Source organism: Danio rerio, chromosome 3, assembly GCF_049306965.1.
Source record: "Danio rerio strain Tuebingen ecotype United States chromosome 3, GRCz12tu, whole genome shotgun sequence".
NCBI lineage: Eukaryota > Metazoa > Chordata > Actinopteri > Cypriniformes > Danionidae > Danio > Danio rerio.
The window spans coordinates 28,076,119-28,100,821 of NC_133178.1; the positions used below are offsets into that span (position 1 = coordinate 28,076,119).

Consider the following 24,703-nt stretch of genomic DNA (forward strand, 5'->3'; position numbering starts at 1 on the left):
AGCCAATTATACCTGCATGACCCACAAGAGCAAACCTATTTGATGACCTCAAATCATAAGAATAAACCTCATTTGTTTCATGTGGAGCAACTGTGATTGAATTTCTGTACCCAAATTTTATTTACATGAATATTGTCTGCTAATCAGTGTTTATATGTGAATAAAAACCTAAAATGAATTTGCGCTTCATACAAAACATACTGTTCTTCATACATTTCAAAGACTTGTATTGAACAGTTCAATTTATACAGGTTTTTTATTATTTATTTATATTTTATTTTATTTATTTATTTTATTATTTTTGTATTATTATTTTATTTATTTATATATTTTTATTTTATTATTTATTAATGTATTAATTTATTTATTATTTTATTATAAATGTTGTGAGTATTGTGACCAAAAACTTCATGAAGAATATCTTCATTTTGGGTTTCTAAAGTATCAGTTCTGGGTTGCAACTGGAAGGGTATCCGCTGTGTTAAAAAATGCTGATGAGTTGGCGGTTCATCCTGCTGTGGCAACCCTTAATGCATAAAGGGACTAAGCCGAAGGAAAATGAATGAATGAAAATATGTTAAAATGGTGGGACTCTGGACTGCCAAATTCATACTTTTAATGTCTCATATAGACCAAAGATGAGGAGTATTTGACTATTCAAGCTTGAAAAAAGATAGCAGTAAAAACGAAGTGCTCCAATAAAGCACTCCAAAACACTTTCATAATCAAACACAAGAGCGCTGGTCGCAGAGTGGTACAGTACGTGTTTGCTGTAAGAACTGCTGGCTAGACATCTTCAGGGTTGAGTAAAGCGTCACTCCTCTGTGGATATCGATCCCTTGTTCATTACTGCTGGGCCCAATGTCTTATCCCCATGGCATCTGTGAGGTAATTAACGCTGCAGCTGATTAAAGAGCCACTCAGGCACACAGTCCTACTAACATTCTTCTGGAAACTCCTGTGCATTTCCATTACAGCTCTCTTGGAGATACTGCTCACTCCCTGGAGTCTTCAGAATATGGCTTCCAAGACTTGGCCTCTCAAAACTTTTTTTTTTTTTTTTTTTTTTTTGGTAGATTTAGTGTGTAACATTAAACATGAAACATTCCCACTTTTATGAAAGTATGAGGTTGGTAAAGTTTTTTTTTTTTTTTTTTTTGTCCTCTATTGCTCACCAAGGCAGCATTTATTAGATGTTTTAAATCCTCAAAAATAATAATTTTAATATATTTTAAAAGGTAATTTATTTAGATGTATTTCAGATGTTATTCAGATTTATTAATGTATTCCACAAATTTTCAACCTCCACCGTTTTAATTATTTTAAAAAGAATCAGTGTTCAGAACATAATGTTCCGTACATAATCAAGAGTGCATATTTTTGTAACAATATTTAATTCACTGAATGTTTAAAATCTGAAATAGAATGCACAACAGCAATTAATAATAATAATATAATAATAATAATAATAATAATAATTATTATTATTATTATTATTATTATTATATTAAGGATAATAATGTTTTTTTTTTGCTCACACTGCTATGGTATTTTTAGTTAACTATAAGTTAGCTAATTTGTTTTAGTTAGCTATATAATTTAGTTAACGTTTAGTGCCACCGTATTTATGTGTTTGTCATATTTATCTGTGGAAATCTTAGACTGTAAAAGATATGGAAATAGTATCTGTGACATCAACTGTAGGTTTCTGAGGAGCGGAAACAAAATTACAAGTAGGCTTGGCCAACAGTCGACATTTTGTTCATGCATTATCGCACCGACCGGGAGATACCAAACAAAGGAAAAGAGGCAGAGCTGCAGATGCCTGCAAGCATTTTGCTTAAACAGGCTTTTTTTTTATGGGAGAAACGCTTAATACTTCATTACCTGCAACTCGTACATGTGCTTGGTTCTACACAGTATTAATAAATTGTTTAGACTTTTAAAAACACTGTTGTAGTACATTGAGCCACTAAGCATTGTTCTTATGATGTTTTTCTACAGGTGGAAAACCAGAATTACTTCCAAATACTTCAAATATAGTCTGTGTTAGTTAATGCAAGGCTATTTATAAATTCTAAGTCATAAAACATTTCAGAAGACTTTTCAGTTTAATAGCCTACTGTAGTAAACCTTACTACATGTAAATTTTCCACTGGTTGAGGCGGCCAAATATGGACCAGATTCCGGTCAGAGAATCAGGAGGGCAGGAGAAGTGTTGACGTTTGAAATATTTATTTTCTTCAACATAATCATCAGATTGCTCAATTATGGGTAATGGTAGTGAGAAATGAATAAGATGTAATGTTCTACAAAGGAAAAACAAATAAAGAAATAATTACAAACTACTATTGACTATGAATTGACATTAACATTGACTGAAACAATAGACTGCAACAATAACATTCATCATAAATGTCCATATTAAACTCAAACATATTAACAGTAATGTCTGTTAGGAATGTGACAGTCTAATTAGCAACAACAGTCTAAAAAATGTCCGTTCATATGAGCAAACACGCTGATCGGCCGTCCATAAAGGCTATTTATAGCTCTGGCTTAATGGCGATGACTCAGCAGAATTATCGCGGCAATCGCGGCCGCAAATAACCGCTATAGCGGAACATTATAGGCGATATAGACCTCAAAATAGTATCAGCATGCATGTTACATAAGTATTAGATGTTTCAGATTAAAACTTACTTGTATAAGATGAACGCATTACAGAAAACAACATCAGCAGGAGCTAGCAATGATGGAGAACATAACAGCATGTCCCATAAACTAAATGTCCCCCCTAGAAACATGCAACGAACTTTAGTTCCTAGTCCATCAAGCAGGCTTTCTGACACAGCCGCCCCCAATTATCTGACGAGATAATTGAACATTAAGAAAGTCTGTCAGGGGTGCTTGTGTCATTGTCCTCAAGAGGGGGAAGTGGGATCAGTCGCACGACTGGACGGGTGTATGTTTTGTCCTTAACCTTGATTCTGACCACTCGAATGCGGCCATCAGCTCCAGGTAAAGCCTCGGTTACAGTTCCAACAGGCCAATGGGAACGTGGAAGCTGTGGATCTACCACAAGTACAACTTGTCCTACTGCCAGTTCCTTCCCATCAGTTGTCCACTTTTGACGGCCTTGCATGCTTGGTAGGTATTGACGGATAAAGGTAGTCCAGAAACAATCTGCTAGCACCTGACTATGTCTCCACCTTCGTCTTCCAAGCAGGTTACTAGAATCATACAAGACCTGGGGCAATGAGGCATCTCGGCGACCCATGAGCAGTAGGTTAGGAGTCACAGGGTCTACATCCGCGATATCTGAAGATACGTATCCGAGTGGTTTGGAGTTTAGAATGTTTTCCACCTCCACCAGAAGGGTTTGCAGAACTGGTTCTGGCACTGACTGCTCTCTGAGGATTACTTGGAGTGCTGTCTTAACTGATTTTATCTCACGCTCCCAAGTCCCTCCGAAGTGAGGAGCGTTTGGGGGGTTATGGCGAAAACTGATTTTCTGCTCTGCCAGCTGTTCCTGTAGCTTTGGTGACATGGCCTCAAAGGATACACGTAACTCCCGATCACCTCCGATAAAATTGGTGCCATTATCGCACAATAGCTCCATAGGTTTGCCTCGTCGGGCTATAAAACGGCGCAGGGAAAGAAGGAAAGCATCGCTGTCCATATGCTCCAACAGATCCAGATGTACACAGCGTGTTGTTAGACATTTGTAAATGATCCCCCATCTTTTCTCCTGCCGGCGTCCAATCTTGACTGCATATGGTCCAAAGCAGTCCACACCCGTAGAATAAAAAGGTGGCTTATACAGATTTAATCTACAGGGGGGGAGATCTGCCATTCGTGGAGTTTGAGGTTTGGCTCGCCATATCTGACAATCTTGACAGGTATGCTGATGCTTACGAACTGCTTGTCGACCTCGAAGGATCCAATACTGGCGGCGCAATTCTGCCAGAACCCTCTCTGAGCCAGGGTGAAGGAGTTGTTGGTCCGTTTCTTTGATCAACAATTTTGTAATATGATGGCTAGGGTCTAATAGGATTGGGTGTATGGCCTCCAAGTCGAGATCAGTGGCACGTCGTAGTCGCCCTCCCACTCTAATGAGACCAGTAGCATCATCATATTCTGGAGCAAGTGAGCCTAAGCGACTGTTTGGTAAGACAGCATGTCCAGCCTTTAGATGTTGAACTTCCATCGGGAAAGAGTCCATCTGAGCCTGTGCCAGAAGTAACTTTTCTGCTTCAATATACTCGGAAGCCTTTATAGGGGAGTCTGTGTTGGCAGCCGCCCCATGTAGGGATTTACTAGTGGCTTTAACGAGCTCTTGCCATGTGTGAAAGTTGCCTGGAACTGGTAGAGAAACACTGGGTACTGAAGCAGTTCCGATAAAGGCTGATTTCTTCAGCTCATTGCAATCAGGTTCAGCTTTAGTTTGGGGCATTGATGGCCATTGATCAGGTGACTGGATCAGGAAGGCTGGACCTGAGCTCCATTGATGGGGGCCTGCTATCTCTGTCAGGGTAAGGCCTCGTGTGATGTGGTCAGCAGGGTTGTGATGTGACTCAACATACTTCCACTCAGCCATCTCTGTTAAAGTCTGTATTTCTGCCACCCGTGTCCCTACAAACACTTTGTAGTGGCAGGATTCGGATGTTAACCAATACAACACTGTGGTAGAATCAGACCAGAAAGTGACCTTGTGGATTGGTAGCGTCAACTCAGTTTGGATTACTTTCCCCAATTGGGCCCCAGTAAGGGCAGCACATAACTCCAAACGTGGTACAGATAGGCATTTGCGAGGCGCGACTCTAGACCTGGCCGAGATAAAGGTAATATGGATTTGTCCTTGCTCATCGGTGGTGCGTAGATAGGCCACTGAACCATAGGCTCTTTCCGATGCATCACTGAAGACATGAAGCTCTCGTATAGCCGATGGGTTGTCAGCAGCGGCTGGGGTATATGCCCGAGGGAAATGTATCTTGGTAAGTGTAGGGAGTTCCTCTACCCAGGAAAGCCAAGTATCTCTCAAATGTGATGGCTCTATGGGGTCATCCCAACCAAGGTTGTGCTTCCAGAGGTCCTGGATGATAACCTTGGCTCTAGTAGTGAATGGTGTAATGAAACCTAACGGGTCGTACTGACTCGCCAAAGTTTTATACATGTTCCTCAGGGTAGGTTCAACATTCTCCACAGAACGCAAGTTGTACCCCAAGGTGTCATTGATGCAATCCCACCGCAACCCAAGAGTGGGCTCCTGAAGATCAGTGCTGCTTTGTGCTAACCAGCGCTCGCTACTTGCGGACCTGGCATCTGAAGGTAGGTGTTCGGTTACAGATGGTACATTGCATGCCCACTGTCTAATTTCAAAGCCACCTTCAGAAAGGAGCTGGCGTAATCCATCTAGTATCACTTTAGCCTCACTCGCCGATGGTACACTATGAAGGCAGTTGTCAACATAAAAGGAATGTTCCACAATATCCACCAATTTAGTTTTACCTTCTTTGTGCTCTTGGACGTGGTGTTGGAGGGCATGAATGGCACAACAGGGACTGCACGCTGTGCCAAATGGAAGCACCTGCCATTCATATATTTCAGGTTCTGCTTCTCTGCACATTCCTCTCCAGAGGAAACGTAGTACAGACCTGTCTCCTGGCAACAAGCGGACCTGGTGGAACATACCTTTGATGACCCCACTGATAGCAACTGTGTGCTGGCGGAATCTCAGGAGGACACCTAATAAGGATGGTCCCAACGTGGGCCCCGGCAGCAGCTGATCATTCAAAGACTGTCCATGGTGTTGGAAAGAGCAGTTGAAGACAATTCTGTCTTTACCATTATGGTGCACCATGTGGTGCGGAATGAACCAGGACTCTTCACTTTGGTTTGCTTCCTCTGCCGTTATTTTTGCCACATATCCAGCTGACTCCAATTTAGAAATCTCACTGCAGTAGATTTTGGCCCTATCAGGATCCCTTTCAAGGGTACGCTCAGTACGACGTAAACTTGGGAGAACAGCTGTTTTATCTGCTTGGAGTAAGGTTCGAGGGGTCCGTCTCAGTAATGGTGTAGCATATCGTCGTACACAGTCCACAGTCACTCTGACGGTTGCATTCTGCAGCAAAGTGTAAGCCTCCTTGTCCTGTTTGGACCTGGTAACCATCTTGGTGTTGTATGGGAGTGTGTCCACCTGCCAGAGTCTCTCCACATGTTGAAACAGGTTATCACAGGTGGGAACTGACATAATATGGAGACACTGCTGACTTCCTCTTGAGGGCTGCATCGGGCTCATGGGGCCTTGGAGAGACCATCCAAGTTGTGTACGAACAGCAATGGGTCCCCCTGGTGGGCCCTTGCATACAGGCTGAACTGGTGTCAGGAGATGCGGCATGTCGGACCCAATGAGGAGCAGTGGTCTCACTTTATCCATGGGAGGCAGTGGCAAATCTTTTAGGTGTCTATAAGCCCTTTGCAGAGCAGCCACTGGGTAATGGTGTTCCGCTAGACACAGACCTGGGGCAGTGAATGCGTTGTGTATCGCAAACTTCATTGAGGGATTGGATACAGATGACACCTCAAAAGACACAGATGATCCTGTAAGTTCAGTGTGACACTGGTGAATGGTCTGCAGCGAGAGCAGTTCAGGGGTACCAGATAATTTAAGCTGTTGCACAACTGGCTGCAGCACTAAAGTTCTCTCTGATCCATCATCGAGAACGGCATGGGTTTCCATAGTTTTTCGACCACTGTGTAGCAGGACTTTAACAACTTTCAGCATGACCTTAGGGGAGCGGTTAGGTCGATCCAGATAAATTCTTGTAGGTGGCAAACTGACCATAAGAACAGCTCTAGAAGTGTCTTGAACTGAATCATGTAGAACTGTAAGATGTAACTCTTTGCAGACACTGCATAGGCGCTTAAGGTTGCAGACCCCCACGTCATGAGTTCGACCACATCTCCAGCAGCGCTTTCCTTCTCTTATCCAGGTGGTAACTTGAGCTGTAGTTAGTTTCTTAAACTGCTCACATGCATTCAGGTAATGGTCTCGGCTATCACAATGGGGACAATATGGCCTGGGCTTAACCTTTGTGCTAGATCTCTGTGCTGCAGTATCAGGACGGTTTATGCTCCTCTCACTGGTCAACAAGACAGGTGTGAATCGCTCCTTTGGACGGGAATATGTTGTGGGTTTACCTTGAGGCTTGGCTAGGTCACTCGGGAACAAAGCTGCAGCTCGGTTGGAGATTCGCTTCGCCTGGGACTTAATCTCTAACCAGGTGGCCAGATCGGGGAGTGTATAGGTTCTGTCTGTGCCTGTCTGGAGGATACCCCGGCTTAGACAGTACTCAACGAAGCTGTCACGATAGGCAGGTGGTAACTTGCTGAGTAGTCGATCCACATGAGAGCCACACATTAACTCGTACCCATTTTGACCTTCAAGGGTCCTCAACATGCCAACTAATGACTGTACTGATAATGCGAAGCTGTCAAAGGCATTAGCATCACCCAGTCTAAGTGGTGGGCTATTCATGATGGCACCCAGCTCTGACTGTACGAGTTGTCTTGGCTGCCCGTACTTGTCCTGAAGTGCTTGTAGTGCAGCTGAGTATGGATGTGAATGATACATGTAAGCTTTCGCTAGCTGCTGTGCGCTGGGTAGCTTCAAATGACTTAACAGTACATGATATTTATACTGCTCACTAAGATAGCTGTGATTACTTAGCAAATTATCTAGGGCCAGTTTTAACAAGGCAAAGTCACTTTCATTACCACTCTCAAATACTGGTAGCTTGGGTTGTGGTATGCCATAAGCTGAGGCAAACAGTAGCTCTGTACCAGGGTATGTGTGGGGAAGAGGCATGAATGAATGTGGCTGAGCAGATCTGACATTAGGTGGCGGAGCTGAGGCCTGCTGGCTGGTGATTGGAGGTTGCTGCTGATATGCGTGTGTGCTCACTGGAGGGATGAATGACTGCTGCATCACATATGGATTCATATTCATTATCAGTGGGGCAGTGTTAGACTGCTTTGGTACAGATGGCCCTCTTCTACTCATAGACTGGCCAATAGTGGACATAACTGTTGCTACAGAGAAAGGCTGATGTGTCACATGTGGAACTGATGTCACTGTGTTTAATGGCATAGCTTTGGGGGCAGTCTCAGATACTGTAACGACTGATGATGAGACTGCTTGTAATAACGGGAATGTTGAAGGAGAGGAAACACTCACTGTGGTGGTAGGTAATGTTAGCGCCAGTGGTCTAAGTGACAGCTGTGAAATGTCATCACATGATGTGACTGTTGGTAGCGGAGGTGGAAGCTGAGAAGAGGAGGTAGACTGTGGACTCCTGGATGCATTAGTCTGATCAGGTTGAGGTGGCGGCGATGGGCTGTCTGGTGAGCCTAAAGGCCTGGGAGTGTTTGAACCAGAGTTTGTAATAAGCATTGAAGATACAAGTTTGGCTACCTCAAGCTCAGTCTCTGCCTGTTGTAGTTTCCGCTGTCTCTCTAGATGCTTGGACAAAGCTTCCTTAGCTGCAAGAGCCTCCTCCTGAATACGCTGAGCTTCCTTTGCTTGTGTCTGCAGGCGCTGATATTCCACGTCAGCTAGTGAGTCCTCCTGTACCTGCTGCTGTAGACTATCAAACTGTCTCTGCTTAATCTTCTCCTCCAAAACAGCTGTCTGGACACTAGAGAGTTCTGGTGGGAGATAAACACCAGTGGAGGTAACAGAACGTCTACTCGTCCTAGAATGAGAGCTGATACCACTGCGGGACGTTTTCCTCGAGCTGCTTCTAGAATGACTGGGACAGGTTGTAGAAGCTTTTGGGGGAGGGTCCTGTAAAGGTTGGTAATCAACTTCATAATCATCCAGGTGAGGTGGCAGATGTGTCCTGCGGCGGGTTCTATCCATTTTCTCAGTGTCACTTCCTGTTCGGTCCATACTGGTTTTATATTGCTCTCACTCCGGCTCGAAGGACCATAATAATGTAGTAAACCTTACTACATGTAAATTTTCCACTGGTTGAGGCGGCCAAATATGGACCAGATTCCGGTCAGAGAATCAGGAGGGCAGGAGAAGTGTTGACGTTTGAAATATTTATTTTCTTCAACATAATCATCAGATTGCTCAATTATGGGTAATGGTAGTGAGAAATGAATAAGATATAATGTTCTACAAAGGAAAAACAAATAAAGAAATAATTACAAACTACTATTGACTATGAATTGACATTAACATTGACTGAAACAATAGACTGCAACAATAACATTCATCATAAATGTCCATATTAAACTCAAACATATTAACAGTAATGTCTGTTAGGAATGTGACAGTCTAATTAGCAACAACAGTCTAAAAAATGTCCGTTCATATGAGCAAACACGCTGATCGGCCGTCCATAAAGGCTATTTATAGCTCTGGCTTAATGGCGATGACTCAGCAGAATTATCGCGGCAATCGCGGCCGCAAATAACCGCTATAGCGGAACATTATAGGCGATATAGACCTCAAAATAGTATCAGCATGCATGTTACATAAGTATTAGATGTTTCAGATTAAAACTTACTTGTATAAGATGAACGCATTACAGAAAACAACATCAGCAGGAGCTAGCAATGATGGAGAACATAACAGCATGTCCCATAAACTAAATGTCCCCCCTAGAAACATGCAACGAACTTTAGTTCCTAGTCCATCAAGCAGGCTTTCTGACACCTACAGCTAATCAATCTGTCAGATTCTGGAGTGCATTACAGGCCTAAAGAAAAAATATAAGTGAAACGTTATCTATAATAAAACAAAAACATTTATAGATATGTTATATAAAAAATTTCCCTCACCTGGAAAATGGAGACAACTTGAATGTGTAAAGCTACATAAAACAAAGCAAAAATATGATATATATGCTGAGTTTAGCATCTAATCAGCCGGAATGACATAAGGGCGACCAGTGAGACCTAGCTGTCAATCAACTAGCCACACCCTTAATAATACAGACTTAATATAATTTAATAAAAACAAAGCGAATGAGTTATAAAAAAAAAAATCACCCTCCTCACAGTTGTCATAAACACATACTGGCTCTAAGTCACAGTCTTAAACATCTTGAGGTCAAAGCTTTGTCATTTTGTAGCATTTTGAATGCAGCTTGATATTACTTAGCATTAAATGCTAATAAAGCTCAGCTGTTGTTTTATCGTACTTGCTGGCATGCAATATAAAATAACACGACCAAGCACATTCTGTAACTATACAAATTACAATAATGTGATCCAGCTAATTGTTTTATTCTCCATTTTTCATGTTTATAGCTCTCTCGCACAGTTTTCATAACTGGCAGCACTTTAGGCTGGCAGTTAGCGCCTGTGCTGAATTTTTCATCACTTTTAGTTGTATCTCATCTCTCTGTTTTGTTTTGAGGTGATTGTGCTTTGGTGGACACACCCTGTACATATTTTTGACAGGCTAGTGTGTTATTATTAGCGTTAGCATAGTTAGCCTTGCAAGCCTGCTTGCTCCATGTGCTCTGGCTGCATTAGGACACAGGTCATTTCTTCCATTAAGAGGCTTAATTCTGTTCCCGCAGCTGCACCTCTGACATGGCCACCAGTGCCATCCATCATTTATGAGCTTTTTGTTAAATCATAAATTTGTTCTGCTTCATTTTGCTGCAGGGAAACAGGTACAGCAGTAGCTTAAACTACGATAACATGGATTCTCAAAATGCAGGAGCATTAAAATGTAGATTACATTGCTTTGTTTTTATGCCCCTTTCCATTATTATTATTTTTTTTTTTGTTTTTACTCAATATTACAATAAAGTTTTTATCTTAAAGGGATATTTAACCCAAAAATGAAAATGTAAAAAAAGGCACTTATGATGTTGTGTGCTCTTCTTTCTTTTGGACTACAAAATAAATAAATAAATAAATAAATAAATAAATAAATAAATAAATAAATAAATAAATAAATGCAAAATACATAATTAAATAAATACATACAGTATATGCATAAAAATTGTGTAGGAATACAATAAGATTTGGTTAAAACAAACAACAATTTAATATTTTATGTACCAAAAATCTTCACCTAGGCTGTTTGTTATTGTTTGTTCTTTTCCAGAGAAAATATATAAGCATTCTTATAATAAATTAACTTTGGATTACAGTATTTTTTCTCTTGTTGAGGGCAGTTTGGCTTCTTAAGTTTAGGTGTGGATCTGGCTTTATGGATAAATTCAGGAAAGGTTTAAGGCATTTTATGTTTAACTAAATTTTTTACTACATTGAACTACATTATATTAAACAAAAATTAATTCGCAACAAATATTTGTTTAGCTATAAGATTGTTTAGCTTGCGTACATTCAGTATAATGGCAGCACCGTGAACCAGTGGTTAGCACTGTCACCTCACAGCACCAAGGTCAAGTTCAAGTCCCGGGTGGAACAGTTGGCATTTCTGTGTGGAGTTTGCATGTTCTCCTCGTATTGGCGTAGGTTTCCTCCAGGTGCTCTGAAGAAAAGGTCCAAAACACATGCGCAAAAGGTGAATTAAATAAGCTAAATTGCCCTTAGTGGATGAGTGTGTGTGAATGTGAGAGTTTATTGGTGTTTCCCAGGCATCCGCTGTGTAAAACACGCTGGAATAGTTGGTGGCTCATTACGCTGTGGCAATCCTTGGCAAATAAGGGACTAAGCCCAAAAGTATTTATGATGTTGTGTGCTATTTTTTCTTTTGTACTACAAAATTAGAATTTAATTAAACAAATAAAATAAAATTATGGAGAAACACAATACGATTTGGTTAAAACAACCTACAATTTAATATATTATGTAACAACTTAATTATGTCTTCACCTAGGCAATTATGTCTTCACCTAGGCTGTTTATTGTTTATTCTTTTCTAGAAAGAATATATGGACATTCTTATAATAAATTAACTTTGCATTACAGTATAATTCCTCTTGTTTTATGCAGCTTGGCTTCTTAAAAATATTTGGTTCTGGCTTTATGGATAAATATTGGAAAAGTTTCACACAACCAGATTGTTTAGTTTGCATGGCTCAGTGGTTAGCACTGTCGCCTCACAGCAAGAAGGTCACTGGTTCGAGCCCCGGTTGGGCAAGTTGGCATGTCTGTGTCTAGTTTGCATGTTCTACCCATTTCTCGTGGGTTTCCTTAGGGTGCTCTGGTTTCCCCCACAGTCCAAAGACATGCGCTATAGGTGAATTGATTAAGCTAAATTGGCTGTAGTGTATAAGTGTGTGTGAAAGCAAGAGTGTATAGGTGTTTCCCAGTACTGGGTTGCGGCTGGAAGGGCATCCGCTGTGTAAAACAAATGTTGGAATAGTTGGTGGCTCATTGTGGTTGTGGCGACCCCTGATAAATAAGGAACTAAGCCCAAGGAAAGGAAACATTCAGTATAAATTATGATTCTGCTGTTTGCTTTTGCATAGTAAGATTCACTGATTGTGATTTGCTTGGGATAAAAGCATCCACTTAATGCTTGTGTGTACTGTAAATGTATCATGGCCTTCTTGCCTGTAAATTGTGTCAGGGCTAAATGCATGTGTAATGGTGTTAGTCTTGATTGGTGTGTTTCAGGTGGGGAACCTTGGCCTCCTCTTCATGCTGCTGTTCTTCATCTATGCTGCACTGGGGGTGGAATTGTTCGGAGAGCTGGGTAAACAAATACAATTCATCTTATTTCCTGTTTGATGTATATTCTGTTCTCTCTCTCTCTCTCTCTCTCTCTCTCTCTCTCTCTCTCTCTCCTTGGCTTTTTGTTTGTTTCAATTCTTCACAATTCAAATCTGAATTTAGTATGGGTGCATAGTAAAAGTAAGAACAAAGCCTTTAGGGGACAAACATTCAAAGGTATATTTTAAAAGTTTGAAACAATGCAAACTCACTGTATGGCTCTATCTTTTCCCTGCAGTGTGCAATGAAGATTACCCATGTGAAGGCATGAGTCGTCATGCCACCTTTGAGAACTTCGGCATGGCGTTCCTCACCCTTTTCCAGGTCTCCACTGGCGATAACTGGAATGGCATAATGAAGGTACAGCACAACAAAGTAGTACCATCAATTTTGTTCGGTCGTAAACAGTTTATGGGAGAGTTTTGATTAACAGTTTGTAAACTGAGTCAATTTAAGATTTTTCAAAAATGTCCTAAAAGTCATTTGACTTATTCATTTAATACATTTAAGTAATCATAATTATAAACACAACACTGGACATTACAGCAATGTTTTTTTAAATGTATGCTTAGATGTATGCATGCTTAATGATGGTGAATGCGGTGTCAGTCGCACGACTTTAAATATATTTTTGTATTTGCTGTGATTACTGTACAAACTGTTTCACTAGTTATTTTGAAAGATGTTCATATTCAGCTTAAAGTTCAATTTAAAGAACGGGTCCCACTTTATATTGTGTCCTTAATTAATATGTACTTACACAGGAACTAATAGTTTGTTACAATGTACTTATTGTGTAAATACATGTGTACTTGTGCTTGATTTAATACCTGTATGTACAGTAATTACATCTGTAACTAACTTCTGTAATTACATTTGTAAATACACTGCTGACCATTCCCTACACCTTAACCCACCCTTAAACCCACCCATACCACCAAACCTGTGCATAACCCAACCCCTATCCCAACTCAAGAGCACCACAAGTGTTCTCAAATACATTATGAACACAGTGAGTACATTGTATTTATTTTTTGATGCAACTACATAGTAGTTTAGGACACTTAATATAAAGTGGGACCAAAGAACGTAATCTGGTTAATTTGGTTAACTGGACAAGTTAGGTTAATTAGGCAAAACATTGGACAATAATTATTGGTTCTGGAGCCAATCTAAAATAAAAAATCTTGTTAAATTAAAAAAGTTTCTGTGTTTTGGTAGATTAGTGGATGAACACATGGATCAGCAGTTCAAAGCCCAAATATGATTTAGATTGAAGTATCAAGACCATAATTATATTAGGCTTTAGACTACACCAGTTACTGGAACACATTTGTCTTCACTATGGAAAAGCAATTGACAAGTAGAGTAGACTAGAGGACATTGATGTTGTCACTTTCTGAGACTGAAACAAATATTTGGCAAAATATAACAAAACAAATCCAAACAATAATGGATCTTCATGCATTATCATTTGCAACACAAAAGACAAGTGAAAACACACCTACAGTGTTCTGTTTAAGATACGGCACTGAGTAATGAAATCAAAAACATTAATCTCATTCTTTTTGGCTTAGTCCCTTTATTAATCAGGGGCCGCCACAGCGCAATGAACCGCCAACTTATCTAGCATATGTTTTACACAGCGTATGCCCTTCCAGCCACGACCAAACACTGGGAAACACCCATACACTCTTATTCACTAACATACACGATGGAAAGGTAGCTTGTTCAATTCACCTACAGCGCATGTCTTTGGACTGGGGGAAACCGGAGCCACACAGAAACTGTGGGGGGAACTGTGGGGGAAACTCCACACAGAAAAGCCAACTGACCCAGCCTGGGCTGGAATAAGCAACCTCTTTGCTGTGAGGGGATTGTGCTACTCACTGTGCCACCGTGCAGCTGAAATCAAAAAAACATTTCTCACAAAATGCATTTATTGTATGACTAGTAGCCATTTAATCAAATAATTTTGAAAAGAAGACTGATTGGTTGTGGATTATTAGACCAGGCACACAACCAATGTGAGGAGCTGTCCTTTGAGGTAGCGGGGTATAAATCTTTAGCGTTACAGTCTCCTCTCACCATTATTCCCCATGTACAGTATTTTCACCATGGCTTCTTTCATCACAGTTCATCTCTCGTCCTCTCAGTGTCTTCTTCATCTCTGATCCACTTGTCTTTGAGGAATGAGTTCTTATCGGCCTGTGTAAAGAGAGCCTGCTGCGTTTCATCTCCTCTCTCTCTCCAGCCTGCCGTTTATATGATGGGTATATGATGGAGGAACTGCCGGCTCAGCATATTCAGCGCAGTAGTAAAGCACACCTGAATAAATGAGAAGACATTGGCGCGATATTGATGCGTAACGCTTCGCACACACTTGGTGGAGGCTGACAAGCTTTAGCTATTAGCCACACATACAAGGAGTTTTATGGCTCGTGGAGGCTTTCTTGGCTGCTAAAGCATTATAATCAGAGCTGTAAATTATAATCTGAGTTTCTGCATACCTGCAGAGAAACCGCCGCCTCCTCGAACCCAAAGCCGCACGCATGAGTGGACAAGAAAAGAAATGAGGCTAGAGGAAGGAATGTAGAGGATGTTGTTCATCAGAAAGAAATTGGCAATGTGGGATTTGTTCAAATTGACCCTACTGTATAGCACATACTAATAAAAGGAGCAAGGGGCAGTCAGCTGTCACACTAACTGCTGATTGTTTCTGTTAAACAACTGTTATTTAAACAAGTTAACCGAGGCATTGTAAATATCCACATTATTTACATATTTATTGCAATTTATCAGTATTTTTCAAGCTGTACTTTTTAATACATGTTTAAGTGCACTTGTAATGAAAGAAATAATACATTTGCTAAGCTGGCATTGTGATCCTCCGCCCAGGCCCCTTCGTAGAAGCAATCTGCTCACGAAAAATACACACTTAGGCCCCGTTTACATGAATACATCTTAGTTTTAAAGTGGCGTTTTAGAACGAAAACAATCCACGTCCACACTGGCGTTTCATCTAGCATTTCCTGAAAAGATCTTCGTCCACACTACACTGCTGAATACGCACACCACGTGACCACACACATACTCTGGCATGCACTGCAGCCTATGTGCACGTCTGAGCTCCAGGCAGTCAGCGGGTGCTTTGAGCACAAATCCCCAGAACACAGTGTACATCAGACAGTTTATAAAGGATGTACCACTCGATTGTGTCTCACTATAGTTATTAAACGTGGAATTTAATTAATCTTGTCTCTGTCTAAATCTATGAAGTAACGTGTCATAGCGTCAGTACACTGCTTCAATCTTTTGATTTCATGCTTGTACTTAGTAATTTTAGTGTAAAACTCAGATAATGTTGGTTGGTTTCTGTTGGTTGTGCACCTTTTTTATCAACCCTTATCTTTATTTATTGATGATTTGGTTATTTGGTAGATGAAGCAGTAGGCTACAAATAATTAATTTGTCATAAATAATTAATTCACCGCCACCTACGATGATGATGCCATCGTCCATCGCGATGTTTCACATTAGACATCGTGCAATGCCAAATTGGTCGGCATTACCCAACCGAAGTTTACTGCACAATTTACCTTGAAATTTTTAATTCAGTTTTAATGTACCATTTGAGAATATTTTCCTGCTAATTGGCAATTTTAAAGCAAAAACCAGGTTTATAGGATAAAATGTCATATTTATTTTTTGTATTGTTACTTTTAATACTCTTTAAAAGAAGTTCAAGTCTAGACCTTAAAGAATTAAATATGTACTGGAAAGCATTATATGTTTTATTGACCTTATTCTCCGCAGACAAGCGGGCGCTGCCATTTGAATCTTTTTGGCACGAGACTTCCGGTCTCATTCACTTCCATTCATTTTTAGACATTAAAAACTGCTCGTTTCGCTGTTTGATGTTGCAAACTGATATTTTCTTGTTATATTATTCTACTTGGTCTGTATAGTCATGCAAACATTTGTTTGTAGAGCAAGTAGTTTGACCGTTTTTTGCCGTTTATTATTCCTTGTCATTTCTCCCATAGGCGACTGAAACGGAAGTTCTAAGACAATCGCGAAAACAGGCGCACTTCCGCATTTTAGAATAAGGTCAATACTTATGGGGTTAAAATTACTTTTACTTATGCGATTTATATATATATATTTTTAAATGTTGAAAAGCTTACCATTTCAGTGCCTTTTTTAAACATTGTTTCCATTTTTTTTCCTGTAAAACAAGAGAAAAGGATTTAAATAATAACTTGACTTTTGTTTTTAAATCACACATCATGCAAAAAGCATTTGCGTAGTTCTGTCTTGTTTTCCATTATTTTATTGCACTGTAGTTAATCTAATATTATAGCGTAATGGTCTCTGCATCAAGTGTTCAGCATACATTTGCTGGTAAACAGCACTTACATAAATAGAAGTAATTTTGTATTATTGACATCTCTGACAAAGTGCAAAAATAATTTAATCAATACATTTGTCCTGCTTTCCATTGATTTATTGCAGTCCAGCTTATCTAGTATAATAGTTGAATAGGCTCAGAATATGGTGTCAATTTGTCAGCACACAACCAAAATTCTGTTAAGCAGAAGTCACAGAAGTAATTTCACATTATTGACATCTGAGACACAATGCAAAAATAACCAGTGTTTGTGTCTTGTTTTCCAGTGTAAAATAAAGTAGTAGAGTAAAATAAATGCTTTAGTCAAATTCATATTATTTATGTAAGTTTTTGACTCTTGTAAAGCATAAAAATGCCATAATATGCTTGCAGATATTTAAAAAACATGCTACAGGAACATTCTTGTTTATCTGATAAACAATGCTGAAGTCAGATATTTTGCTTTAAAAATGTGAGTTACGTGCCGGAACGCTGACTTTGTTTTGGTTCTTTTAACCCGCCCAAAGTCAGGTTAGCCAATTATATTTCAGCACCCCGGGTCGCCTTGATGGAAAACCGTGTATTTCATTCATTCAGAAAGGCTCTCAAGCATAAACATTAGGTAAGCAGGTTACATTGTAACCCTGATTCATAACAACACGCTACCTGACGAGATTTGCATTGATAAGTAATTTGGCTGTTTGCACCAGATGAAACACGACAGAAATTTAAATACAGCCATTCAGAAGCACAGAATAAGCACTCACTCACGAAATGTTAAGGTTTATAATCTAATTACTGTATATAAAACCTCTTATCGTTATTAAATGAACATGCTGAATCACTGATATGTAATTCATATGAAGACTGATATGAAGTTCTATTTCAAAGGGTTTAGTTTATTTTCAAGATCTGAGGTGAACTATCTGCTGCTGCTTTCAGTAGTATGGCAATAAATGTCATGTAAATGTGGCATCAAACTCACATTGTTAGCATTTAACATTACATAAAGCACATGAGGTTTAGCTGAAGTGATTATTGTCAGTTTTCTGTTGTTCAGCTGCAAAACAATGGAAGCAATTTATAATATATCAATTGGAGGTGTAGGTTAGGACAAAAGCTCTATTGAGCATGAAAAATACGCCTTCTGTCGCATGCCATTGTTTTTATATAGGTCACTATTTAAATCAGCCTCAAACTGGCAACCTGCGCTTGTGTTTGTTTTGATCCATGAATGCAATACCTAGTTAAACCACTGGGTGTCAAACTTACATACTGCACCTTTAAGGGATTTTCTTACACCTAAAAAAAAAAAGTATAAAATAGAAAATGTTATCATTGTTTGCAAAAAGTGTTTTCAATGTATTGTAAATCTGGGTAGTGAACGTGATTTATTTAGTTATTAATTTTTTTTTCATAAATATTTCCCAATTGCTGTTTTAAGCAGAGATAAAAATCAACACGTTTTTTCAACATAATAGTTTAAATAACTGTTTCTAATAACTAATTGTTATTGTTTGTCTTTGCCATGATGATGATGGTACATAATTGTTTACTAGATATTTGGCAGGATTCTAGTATTCAGCCTAAAGTGCAATTTAAAGACTTAACAAGGTTAATTAGGTTATTTAGTCAACAGTAACAACAACAGATTTTTTTAAGGAGGCTAATAATACTGACCTTAAAAATCATGCAAAAATGTAAAAACTGTTTTTAGTCCAGCCAAAGTAAAAAAAATAAATAAATAAAATAAATAAATAAATAAATAATAATAATAATAATAATAATTTATATATATATATATATATATATATATATATATATATATATATATATATATATATATATATATATATATATATATATATATATATATATAAGGAAATACTGTGGAAATGTACTTGTTCTGTTAAACATCACTTGAAAAATATTTATAAAAATTTTACAGGGATAATCATTTTGCCATCAACTATAGCTGTTGCACAAGTTGATGTGTGTTTACTCTCTTCGCTTCTGCAGGACACTCTCCGTGAATGTCCGCCAGGCGAATACACCTGTAATCCCAGCCTACAATTCATCTCCCCGCTGTACTTTGTGAGCTTTGTGCTCACGGCCCAGTTTGTCCTCATCAATGTGGTGGTGGCGGTGCTGATGAAACACCTGGACGACTCAAACAAGGAGGCCCAGGAGGAGGCAGAGATGGATGCCGAGATTGAAATGGAGCTGGCCCAGGGAACGCTCTGCTGCATCGGCGGAGGGGTAGCCGTAGCCGACAGGACCGGCATGGGGCATCAGGGGGCTGCATCCTGCTCCGTTGTTCCCCCTCACTCTCCAATCACACACCCAGTGGCCCACGAACCCAACAGCATCAGGAGACTCTACTCACCGGCGCAGGTAGGACACAATCTGCGCTGGCAGGCTAACTGATAAACAGATTATTGATGGATGAATGTGTTCGTGAACATCAGGCCTCGTTGAATGGATGAATAAATTGGGTGATGGAGCAATAGATTGATGAATTAAGGATTTGGATGAAAGATAGATTGTCACTGTAATGATAAATGGATGAATAATGGATGCATTGGGACGGAGGAGTGTATTGATCGAGACTGGATGTTTGCATTAATGATGGATTAGTCATTTGAATGATAAGGGGATATATTGACTGCCTGGTGAATTAGTTAATAGAATGGTTTATATATGAATGGGTTGGATGAATAGATTTTATGGAAATTACGGTGGCTGTGTTTATCACAATATCTGTATATTTATTGTGTAAATCAAATTAGAAAACCTTGTTAGATTACTTACCCTCAGGCGATTCAAGATGGAGGTGATTTTTTTTTTATATTTGGTAAACAAAATTGAGTTTTTCATGGTAAAATTGTGGTCATTAGTGTTTCATATAATGTTAGTCAATGGCTACTGTCATTTTTGCTCCCAAAATAAAAAGTATGCAGTAAATAAAAAAAAAAATGAACACCCCTGGCTTCTGACAATACATTTAAAAAATATATCAAAATGAAAAATATAAAAAATAATATGGAATAACATTTAAGTTATAGCATTTTTACAATTTAATTATTATTAAACTTGTTTCCACTGAAGTTGACTTCATTCAGTGCAATTGATTATTGCTGTACTGTACATAATTATATATGTACACCTGTGACATTTTATTTACATGTCTAAAACCCAGTGGGACCCATAGAGATTGATGAACTGACCATATTATTGGCATTTGGATAAAGGCTGCACGATATTGGAAAAATCTGTCATTGCGAATTTTTCTTTTTCAGCGATATATATTGGGATATGAATACAGTTTCAGCAGGTGACTTGAAAAGCTCTATTTTTATGCTAAGGTGTGAGAAGAGAAGTCCCAAGGCAAACTTTCTTTGTTCCTCCTCACTGGTCTGTACCGTCGCAAGACAGACAGACAAAACATTAACTCATGGATTGAAATTACACTCATGGTTTAACTCATGGTTTAAAAAAGCATACAATCATCCTACATCTTAGATCATGAGCTGTAGAATTGTGTACGGAGAAGAATAACACCAAACATGACACTTTTAGAAATACATAAAACATAATTCATGCATCCTTAGTTTGTCTAATGTCTTTAATAGGGCATATACAAGTGTAAGAATTAAGAGAGAATTAACCTCCCAGGGCTTAGTGGCCACATATGTGGACAGTACATTTTAGCTCTAAAGTGGCAATTTAATTTGCATTTTCTCTCAGACTTTGAACTCTGAACTCTCAGACTTTTTAGACCCAGGACTTATGAAAGTCATTTTAGCAGTAAAACACATCAACTCCCTGCAGTACTTAAGTTTAAACTACAACATATATGCTACAGCATTGAATTAAATAATTGTTAATGGATTTAATATTTAAATACATTACATACATACTGGTTTATGTTTATCTGTAGAAAATGCTGGGATCCACACAATGTAGTCCCAACACAAATCGATTAAGTTTTTTTCAAATTTAAGTGGATTGAGCAAAATACAATTAAGTGTTCTCCAAAAAAACTCAAGAATTGTGTTGAATCAGCCCATTGTAAATAAGTAGTTTGAACAACCAAAAATATACAAATATTTTATGTGTAAATCTTTTTTATGCCATATACAGAAAAATACAGACATTACGAAAATAATGATTTTTTTTCCTCAGGCTTTCATAATTCATTCATCAGAGGGAAATTATATACTGTACAAGTGTCCATCGTTTCTGTAGTGCACTGTAGCATTCATTTGTCTTCATGTACAGAAAAATGTTAGTGCCCTTTGCTTATGAAGTTGGAGTATGATTTGGGTCTGCTAAAAAGGGCAAAAGAGGCATAATGAGGGGGAAGGAGAAGTCGCAGTATGAGACGTTTTCATTACAGAACCTCCGCTTGGGTCCAGTCGCCATGGCAACCCATTTATGTCCGTCTGCAATGATCTCCAAGAAATGTAAACACACTTAACTATGATTAATCACTTTTTGTGATTTAAGTTAAGGATCAAATGATTAACTGCTGAAACAAATCCACCAATGCAAACCAGAAAGGAAAAGTTCCGCACATGCATGGCTGAACTGCTAAAAACAGAGTACTGACAAATGTTATGGTGCATTCGTGCACACACACACACGAACGGCATGATGACTCACTGTCAGGCAGCTATTGTGGAGCTATAATTGTCTTTACCTGTCCATTTTTAGCTTCTGCAGCAGATTATGTAACTGCCGAGAGAAGAGGAAAAGAGAGGAGGAGGACAGAGAGAGAAAGGAAAGGAATGCTAATTGAAGGGTTGAATTCATTGCTGTGTTAAGCGCATGGATTCAGTAGTGAACCTGGGTTTGTTTATGTGATTATGGTAAGCGTTTATACTTGCTCATGCATTCAGGTGTACAGTGTATGGGCTTACAAATCGACACTTAACGCTCTGTAGAAAAGAACTCAGGCTGTTGCTTCAGCATTTTGATACTACATAAAGGAGATACAGATTTAGGACTGAAATACTGAAGAAACATTTTTGATCCTTCAGAAACATTGTAATATGTCCCTTAAATAACTTTATTTAAATTTATCTTCATTTTTTATGAGATGTTTAAGTAGTTTTAACAATAGGTTGTTTTTAATCACGTGGTTCTGGTGACTCGCAAAATGCAGATGCTGGGCATAAAGTGGGAGACATAGAGCAGTGCTTCTCAAACTGTGGTACGTGTACCCAAGTGGTACGCAGGCTTCCTTCTAGTGGTACGCAGAGGAATGAAATATGTCATGTACATGCTACACACATTTCAAAATTGATCAAAAATGATGTATATAATATGCTATAAATGACATATAGCCTATATTTCTGAGGTAATCTGCCTAGTTTTTTTTTTTTAACTGTGCAGAGTTGTAGCTGCTTTACTGGGCCTACTACGCTACTGTATTTCAATACTGCTCATTTTGGTGGTACTTGGAGAGACAATTTTTTTCTGAGGTGGTACTTGATGAAAAACGTTTGAGAACCACTGACATAGAGGAAAGTCCATATTTTTGCGATTTGTACCATATTTCAAAGGAGATATAAATAGAAAATAAGCACATATGTTGGGCTTGATCTTTAAATCAAGCAGAGGCAGACTTTTCTATTGAACTAAAATATATTTGCCTGTCATCGAGGCGGTATAAACTGTACAAGCTTATGTTACAGGGAAAAATAAATACTATAGTGTTTAGCATACTATAGATAATCATTTGAATTAAACTGTTGTAGTAATTAAACTGTTGCTGAGGTACAACACAACTGTAGTAATAAAGAAATTATTCAGCAGACTTTAGGACTTTATTATACACTATCACAACAGTATTCTGTACCATTCATTGACAAATAGTTGTACACATTATACATTTTACCAAGTGTGATTATAAAAATCTATAATTAATTCATTTTTACCATGGCTGGCTACAGTATATTCACACACAGTTGCAACACCTATAGGTGCCTATAGGTCCCTATAACCCAGGGGTTTTCAAAGTGTGAGGCGCGCCTCCCCTGGGGGGGGGGGGGTGCAGAGCATGTCAGGGGAGGCGCGGGAAAAAATATTATATAATAAAAATACAATTATTAAGTTTAATTATTATTTATATATATATATATATATATATATATATATATATATATATATATATATATATATATATATATATATATATATATATATATATATATATATATATATATTTAAACCTTTTAATTAAACTAAGCTAAAAAAAAAGAATACATCTAAAATAAGAAAACCTTTTTTACCCAGAAGGCCATAGCTGTGAATTCGTTTCTGTTTGTCAAGCCCGCCTACACAGGTATATGCCTGCTAATACAATGGATCGGTTTCTGAGACCCCCCGATTCAAAGCCTTCAAGTTCAGGGCTTAAACCCAAAAGACGGCGATATGATGATCAGTATTTGAGTTTAGGATTTACGTGGACAGGACCAGCTGATGAACCACGACCTTTATGTGTGCTTTGTCAAAATATTTTGGCTAATGACAGCATGAGACCCACTAAACTTTGACTGTTTTGACTGGGATGGACAGTTCTTGGATCTGTTCTATTCATATTGAACCATCATCCTAGTTTTAAAAACGTTATATTAAAATACTTGTCATTACTCTGTAAATAATTGCACTTTCATGCAAATGATGATAAAAGTGAGTTAACAGTCTGACATCTGTCTTTATATATATACTGTATATGTATATATATATATATATATATATATATATATATATATATATATATATATATATATATATATATATATATATATACTGTATATATATATATATATATATGTGTGTGTGTGTGTGTGTGTGTGTGTGTGTGTGTGTGTGTGTGCGTGTTTGGGAGGAGGGGGGCGCCAATGGATAAGATGTGTCAAAAGGGAGGCCCACTGTCTTAGACTTTGAAAAATCCTGCTATAACCTATTAAAACGATATATTTGTAATTTATAATATTCGACTAAATATTGGATTAATTGTGATCCAGAAGTGGATTGGATTACTTGTTGGAGGAAATTGATCGCACTGGATCAGTATTTCATGTGGTGGGGAGTGGTCGTCCATGTACTGCCCATACTATTGAAAATATCACCACTGTGGAAGACATGTTACTGAGACAAGAAGTCGCACCATGCACCCATCACACTGTCCAAATAATTGCACAGGAGTCTGGCAATTAATGATGTTAATTAATGATGTGTAAACGTTGCTTTATTTCTGTGCCTGCTAATTTAGTTTGCAAATAATAAAATTAAAGGCTTAGTCAATATTTGTGTCCTCATTGTTCAACAAGGTAATGCAGTGATATAAATATAAATGTATTTTGATGATGTTCTGACGGAATTAGTTTTGCTTGGATTTTTTTTTGGAGATTCCGGTGTGGCAACCCCTGATTAATATAGGGACTGAGCTGAAAAGAAAATGAATAAATGAACAACAGTTCTGTCTGGTTCTTGAATCTGATAGCCGTGCGATATTCGACATTCTGCTCTTCGACAATTATTGCTGGTGTTGGACAAAATGATGTACTTTTGAGGGTTATTAGGCGAGAA

General features: G+C 38.5%; 2 protein-coding genes across 5 annotated transcripts in view; one reads left to right on the top strand and one right to left on the bottom strand.

Annotated features, from left to right (window-relative positions):
* The window catches only part of cacna1ia (calcium voltage-gated channel subunit alpha1 Ia), a 413,851-nt gene that overhangs the window by 364,163 nt on the left and 24,985 nt on the right, over positions 1 to 24,703 (top strand). For all 4 annotated transcript variants that reach the window (XM_073944536.1, XM_073944538.1, XM_073944539.1 and 1 more), the window contains 3 exons: positions 12,619 to 12,697; positions 12,953 to 13,074; positions 19,124 to 19,498. In XM_073944536.1, coding sequence (XP_073800637.1) covers positions 12,619 to 12,697; positions 12,953 to 13,074; positions 19,124 to 19,498 — 576 coding nt within the window. The remainder of the gene's footprint in view (positions 1 to 12,618; positions 12,698 to 12,952; positions 13,075 to 19,123; positions 19,499 to 24,703) is intronic.
* Positions 2,219 to 9,650, bottom strand: LOC141381212 (uncharacterized). The gene is made up of 2 exons (XM_073944541.1): positions 9,582 to 9,650; positions 2,219 to 9,187 (listed from the first exon to the last, which is right to left on the bottom strand). Exon 2 carries the CDS (start codon positions 8,954 to 8,956, stop codon positions 2,888 to 2,890), a length of 6,069 nt encoding a protein of 2,022 aa, XP_073800642.1. The 5' UTR covers positions 8,957 to 9,187; positions 9,582 to 9,650; the 3' UTR covers positions 2,219 to 2,887.

Excerpts from the sequence above, each read along its gene's own strand:
- LOC141381212 (XM_073944541.1), bottom strand. The coding sequence starts at position 8,956 with ATGGACCGAACAGGAAGTGACACTGAGAAAATGGATAGAACCCGCCGC.